Genomic DNA, 7,072 nt, shown 5'->3' on the forward strand with positions numbered 1-7,072 from the left:
AACTTTCCATGCGTTAAGATATTAAAAGGTTTTATAACAATCATAAACCTCGTATGGGGCTACGGGTGTCTGGGTGTATATGTGTTAATGCCCACCTTTTCTCTAGATACATGAAACTACTGAGCAGCTGAGTTAAATATTAAGGATCATAAACACCACGGCTGGGTTCGAAATTTGGGTGGCACTCACAAGCACACACGCGCACGCACACGCACACCCCAGCCAGTCCACTTACTTGAACTCAGTAGGCGGGAACATTGAAAAAAGCGACTAAAGGCCTTTCTGATTCCGGTTTATTACAAAAGGGTTAAAGGTGATGGACTTGACTCCCTTGAAGTTCAAAGACATCATATATTCACTTTTTTCCCCTTCTTGCACCCCCTCGTTTTCTCCCCCTCCCCCGCAACAAGTAGGATCTTAGTGCACCAGGATATTTGGCGGCCCCGATTTTAGAGAGGGCAAAGCAGAGCCACCTCTCAGGACTCATCCTTACAGGGTGCCCCTCCACGGTGGCCTTCTTCCCGATCCACATAAGAAAAAGAAACCCCAGAGCAACCTTCCTTCTTTCTTTCCCCTCCCCACGAAAGCGCATTAACGGGTTAGTCCTACCTCGCACGGCTTCTTAATACCCTTGTAAAGTCCCACATGGTCTATAAACTTGGATTTTACAACTGGCATTCCATTTTAGCTGGAGAAAACTTTGAACTAGGCCTCCAGTTTCATTGTGTCGCAGCCCTGGCAAAAAGATGTGGAAGAGGAGGGGGTTGGGGGGCGAAGGGGAGGAAGGGGAGAGATCGCAATGGGAGCGTGTGTGTGCGGAGTAGAGGGGGGAGGAAGCTGGAGAAAGGCTCCGCAAAGGCACCCTTATTTGTTTACTATTTACTGCGGAAGTCTTTTTCTATGGCCAGACGGTGGTCATTAAGGAAAAGTAAGCTGTTTAGGGCTTCAGGCTTTATTACAATGTCTAGACTAGTCGCCTCCTTTGTCCAGACAAAACTGCCGCTGTGAAGGTATCATGACTGGACTTTGGGACCAGGCGAGATGTGCCTTATTGCACCCAGGTTGAAGTTTTCCCTAACCTTGGAAAGGTTTCGCTGCTGCTTTGGAAAAGGAAGAAGGGCACCTTGGAGTGGCGCGCCATTTTGTTTTCTCAGTTCCCAAACTCACTCTCTCTCTCTCTCTCTCTCTCTCTTTCTTTCTTTCTCTTTCCTCTTTGTGTTTAACCTGGATTTCACCAGCCTTTCAATATTTTTTGGCAAGTTTATTAAAGAATCACTCACAAGACATCTTTATATTAAACATATGAGCACACTTACTGCATCTTTGAGGAAGGTTATAAGTTTGGCATTTTAGGCTCAAGTGTTGGCTGGAAAGGACACCCCAAACAGGATGGAGACAGTGGGAGGCAGAACAATTCCCATCCAGTATTTCTGTGTTCATGAGAAAGATAGATAGATAGATAGATAGATAGATAGATAGATAGATAGATAGATAGATAGATAGATAATAATGATGGATGGATGGATGGATGGATGGATGGATGGATGGATGGATGGATGGATAGATAGATAGATAGATAGATAGATAGATAGATAGATAGATAGATAGATAGATAGATAGATAGATATTCCTCACCTCATCTAATGGAAAACATTCCTGTTCATATAATCCTTTCATGATGAAATTGGAAATGGATTTATCAAGCAGCTAAAGTTTCTCGCCCGCTTTAAACTTGCAAACTAAGCATATAATTGTGGATTTCCCCTTAGCTTAATGAAACCCAAAATGTACCTTCGAAGTATTTTCATTGAATACAATCTGTGTTAAGAAGCTTATCAGCTGCTGTATGAAACCATTTTGATTTCGATTGTCCCTTTATCCAGAGACTGCATACTTTCAGACACTGAAGGGAAATTATACAAGGACTGACCAAGATTCAGGGGCAAATGCTAGACTGGAAGAAGTTGAGAAATATTAGATTTCCTTCCTTCCTTCCTTCCTTCCTTCCTTCCTTCCTTCCTTCCTTCCTTCCTTCCTTCCTTCCTTCCTTCCTTCCTTCCTTCCTCTCTGTGATACCCCCACACCTCCACATCTGCATAATTAAAACATGCATCAAGCCAGTTTAGGGATTTTCCTCTTATTTATCTTGCACGGTCAGCAAATTGAGGTTCTCTGAGCAAGGGCAGGAGGGGGCTTATTGACATGCAAACATAAAATTGCACTTCTGCCCCACGTCCTGGGGTTGAACTTGTTTTGCTTAAGAGAAGGAATTAAGTACTTGACTTTGTATTTGCGCCTTGCACGAGGGGAAGGGGGGGGAAGGAGGGGGTGAGGTACTTTATCCTTGACGTTAAGAGAATTTCGACTTCTTTGTCGGGGCAGACAGAGATGCGCTCGTTAAGCACCACCATAATGACATGGGGGGGGGGAGAAATATTGCAATATTGCTCATCAACCACCATTTCAGCATATTGCAATATATCGTTCTTGCAGGGGTGGGGAGGAAAGAGATGGGAAAATAAAAATACAAAAACATTATTGCATTGGGGAAACAGACGAAGACATCTGGAGCCCAACATAGAGCGATATTATTGGGCCAAGAAATGCCTATAAATGCAGTGATGAAAAAACAATGAACTCCACAACAAATGTCTAGTTAAACACAGAAGGTTCATATTAATGTGAGTATATACACAGTCCCACACAGGATGTCTCTCTATATGTTATGTGTCCACATTTGTATACACAAACATACAGTGAATTATTTTTCACAACTCTCTGTCACACAGATATCCACGCACGCATACCGAACACCTTTACTGTTTTGGCATTTAAAGTCCTGCAGGAAAGTCCACACCACACTGACCGCAGTTTGTCTTTTAAGAGGGAAATACTAATAAAATGGTCAAATAAAATCATAATATAGAACAGCTTGAAATCTCTTTATTTGCCATAGAATTTCACAGACTTGTCCCGGATTCAGTTCTTTACATACACCAAGATTTATTTATAACTGCGGTTGCCGGTCGCTGTAGCTGTTCTTGTCCTTGCTGCTGTTTGCTGGTCTCTCATGTCCAGGGGAGGGAGTGAAATGCATTTACACACTATTTAAGAGACAGTTATTGCAAATTTATTGTAGTCCATTCCACTTCCTCCTGATCCACCCCCACCCCCACCCTGACCCCAGATGCAGAAACAGGGTGGAGGAGAAAACCCGACCCGGGGCTGCCTCGGTATGTATATATCACATGTCTATGAGGGAATCAATGGAACTTACACTATTATAGTGATGCCAATTCTCAGAAAGGCGATTTAAATCAGTTTTCAAGGGGCAACGGTCCTTAGCATGTACAGCAGTGGAAACCTGATGAAGTGGAGTATGTGTGTGCATGGAGGGACATGGGATCATCTATGCACCTACATACATGCACGCTTACCTACACACTCACACGCTCGGGTACTTACACACACACACACACACACACACACACACACCTATTCACGCAGACTCATATAGGGCCTTCCTCCCAGCTGAAGACTGAAATCTTTGGGTGCGGAATGTTTTGGAACTTACACATCAGCAACCTGCATATCAGAAATAAGGACCAGCAAAAGCATTTTTTGAACATAGCTCTGTAGGTTCTTCCAAAGAATGGAGAAGATGAGGAATTTGAGAGATGGCATTGAGAAAGGAGAACAATATTATTAATAATAATAATAAACAACAACAACAACGATTCCCATTCTTCAAGACTAAACATTCATTAGAAGTTCATACAAATATTCAGTCCTCTTCAAGGTTTAGGTAACGGTAGTAGGGACTATACAAGACTTTTTTTTAAATTATACTCCAAACAGTTCCCAAAATCTCTTTACAAATCTAAGGAAGGGAAAGATTTAACCTCAGGGGGTTGTTTGCAGGCTCCACCGTCAAACCGTACTTGCCATATTGTCTCTTCTTCATACACAGAATACTTCAACGAGCAGAGGATTTTTTTTTAATGTTTAATTTTTGTTTACAAAAGGGTAATAAAATAAAAGAAAGTTCACAATAAGGGATTTCCCGAGAAATACTGCAGACGGTCTCTGCTGAGTTTTTTTTCTTTCATCCTTCTGTTCTGAAACCAAATTTTAACCTGTCGATCAGTGAGATTCAACATCCGAGACAGCTGCAGCCTTTTCTCTTTGTTGATGTAGACGTTGAAGAAAAATTCCCTTTCGAGCTCTCGGATTTGGAATTTCGAATAGGGACATCGCTTCTTCCTCGTGCGGGGGGCACCTTAAGGGGGAAAGAGAGCGAGAGAGAAAATGCCACCAGAAGGCAGGAAACCAGCTACGTACGCAAAGTATCCAGCAAAATCCTAGTCTTTTCCCCCCACAAACGAGAGCTCGCCTGCACACGCATCCTTCCACCCACTTTCATGCTCGCACGCACACATCTGCCAACATAACCTGCATCGTATGCAACGTTCTGGCCAACATGTGCGGCAGATTTTCAACCATGTGGATGGTCTTTCCCGCTCAGTTTTTAAATCTACGATCATTTGCCACCCTGGGCTCGGCCCTCGGAATGACGCCTGCAATGTAGTCGACTCTCGGGGAGGTGAAGGGAGTCCTGGAACTGTCGGGAAGCAGACCCCCTTCCTGGTCTTGCCCTGTTCGGCACCAGCCCCGCTCGGGGAGGCGGGGGGAGCAGAACCAAGAACGGCGCTCCGCATACGCTTCTGATTAACTGGAGGGCCACCCTCCGCAGACCCTCGGCACACACGTTTTCACGCACAAAGAAAATCAAAGCCACAGATCTGAACCGAATCCCCGCCCAAGAACAGGGGAGAAAGGAAACACTGTTCCCTCAGGCACTCGAGTGGCAAATAAAACGTGGACGTGCGCAGACAGTCGTACAATATTTTACCGTCCCATTCAGTTGTTATGAATGAAAATCAATGGCATAAGGACACATGTCTGATCAATTGCTTCAATCCACGTTTTCAAAGAGGAACGATAAATGTATGCGTTGTGTGAGGGTGGGGGCGCGCGTGTAGTCGCTGAGATGTTCTGTTGGGGTTTCTGTGTGCGCGCGTGCGTGTGTGATTTCAGATGTCAGCAAAGTACTTTTAGTAGCAAAGTAAAACTGCATAAACAAATTAAAAGGGAACTTCGCTTGGGCTTGGAGAAAGATCAGTGCGATCGTGCAGGCAAAGCAAACCAAGCTTGTACTGATGACATGAAGGTGTTGCTCTTCCCCACTTTTACACACACACACAGAGCACACATGCATTTTTGATGATGATGATGATGATGATGATGATGATGATGATGATGATGATGATGATGATATCATCATCCTGCCCGTCGCCTTGCCCGCCTGCATCTCTCCGTGCCTGCTCGGGAGGAGAGGAAGCCCAAGCCTTGTTCTACCCCAGTGCCTTTTACCCTCAAAAGCCTGGGACGAAATCCCGTTAAAATGCTCGTGTAAGTTCATGATCAAAGTGAGCATTTGTCACCCCGGTGGGCTTTTCAAATTTCCCCGACTCGGGGCTCCTGGGTCTGCGCCTCCCGTCTCCCTTTCTCTCCCAGAGCCGTTCCCATCGTAAACACTCTTCCCGTTGCAAGACCGAGCTTTGCAGCTTATCATAAAATCCCTTTGAATGCTTATAAAACTCCACATAAAACCTGGCCGACAAAACAGCGGGCTAGCCCCTTCACCTTTCCCATTTAAGGCGGCGCTCGCTCGCTCGCTCGCTCCGCTCCCGCGCTACCTACTGGCGCTGCTGGCTTTGCCGGCGTCCTTGTTGGCCGAGGACGAAGAGGCTGAGGACCCCGGGTTGGTGCTTTCCTCCTCGTCTTCCGGGTCGACGCCCTGCTCGCCGCGGGATGGCAGGGCGGCGGGCTCGGCGTCGCTCTCCAGCTTGCTCGGGGGCTTCTGCAGGCAGCCCTCCGGCGGGTTCTCGGCCGAGCAATAGGCGTTCTCGAAGAAGCGGTCGAAGCCCTGCGGCAGGACGCTGTTTTTGTTCACGCCGGAGTAGAAGCCCGTGGGCGCCGGCGGGTTGGCGCCGGGCGGGTGGTGGTGGCCGTAGGCGCTCTCGTTCTTCATCAGCATCTCGGTCATGGTGGCCGGCGGGAGGCAGTCCCGGTGCATCAGCTCCTCGGCGGAGTAGCACGAGGCGTAACTGCTCCTAGGGTGCCATTTATTTGAGGGGTCCAGCCCGTAGGAGACCTCTCGCACGGGCTGCACTTGGGAGAGGTTGGCGGAGTAAGGGTAGGAGATCTGGCGCGACGGGGCCTGGGGCAGGAAGGACGACACCGTCGAAAATTCGGGGACGTAATAGGTGCAGCTGGGGAGGTAGAGGTTGGACGCGCAACCTGCCCGCTCCGCGAAGTCGCCGCTCCGCTCCTTGCGCGACTGGGAGCAGAAGTTTCCGAGGTTGACCGAGTTAAACATCTTTCTCCTTTTCTTGCTCCTATAGATAGATGTCGGGGATCCGAGGTGCAGAGGGGGAAAAATTTGGGAAGGCGAGATGACGCGCTATCCGTCTTAGTCGCGCTCCCCAGGACACGTGATCCAAAGTAGATGTTGCCATATATCAGTTTAGAAGCACTTGGGAGCGTAGGAGTGGTTCACTTAGGTAAGATCTCAGAGGTTCAAACGATTGGTTTTCAAACACCGCAGAAACATTATGAAAATCAATCGCAGATTTGTATTCATTTTCTGCCAGGCACACCCCTTGTCAGCATTCAGAGCAGACAGCGAGGGATGGCCTACCAAGTTCTCTCTTCCTCTTCCTCTTCCTCTCCCGTTTGGATTTTGCTTTCAGTGGTTCGGGCGGGTGAGGGGGGATCCCGATGTGGGGTAGCAGCAGCGTGGGAGTCAGCTCAGGGGTGGGGGCGTGGGAGGGTCTACCGAAGACTTTGACTGTAATCTCCCCCTCGCATGTATATTCCTTTCCCATGCTAGTCATATTTTAAGTGCCGGATTATCTCTCTCCCCCTTTTTCCTTTCCCCATTTAATGGAGATTGAATTACTAGGAGCTCAGAGGAGTGGATAAAGATTCTTCAGTAAGTTTTCCAAAT

At 47.2% G+C, this 7,072-nt stretch overlaps 1 protein-coding gene across 1 annotated transcript; it reads right to left on the reverse strand.

The window, feature by feature from the left end:
• Positions 1–4,046: 4,046 nt before the first annotated feature.
• Positions 4,047–6,442, reverse strand: HOXC11 (homeobox C11). Its single transcript, XM_088138526.1, has 2 exons — positions 5,764–6,442; positions 4,047–4,279 (listed from the first exon to the last, which is right to left on the reverse strand). The coding sequence occupies exons 1-2, from the start codon at positions 6,440–6,442 to the stop codon at positions 4,047–4,049; spliced, it is 912 nt and encodes a 303-aa protein (XP_087994652.1).
• Between the last annotated feature and the right edge of the window lie 630 nt (positions 6,443–7,072).

This window comes from Python bivittatus, unplaced genomic scaffold, assembly GCF_059951505.1.
Source record: "Python bivittatus isolate LINGU-HERP-01145 unplaced genomic scaffold, Pbiv_v1 ctg000220_np1212, whole genome shotgun sequence".
Taxonomy (NCBI): domain Eukaryota; kingdom Metazoa; phylum Chordata; class Lepidosauria; order Squamata; family Pythonidae; genus Python; species Python bivittatus.

Bases quoted from the DNA above. Each gene is read 5' to 3' on its own strand.
- HOXC11 (XM_088138526.1), bottom strand. From the start codon at position 6,442: ATGTTTAACTCGGTCAACCTCGGAAACTTCTGCTCCCAGTCGCGCAAG. The intron at 4,280-5,763 runs GTAGGTAGCGCG...TTCCCCCTTAAG, and splicing joins CGGCAAAGCCAGCAGCGCCA to GTGCCCCCCGCACGAGGAAG.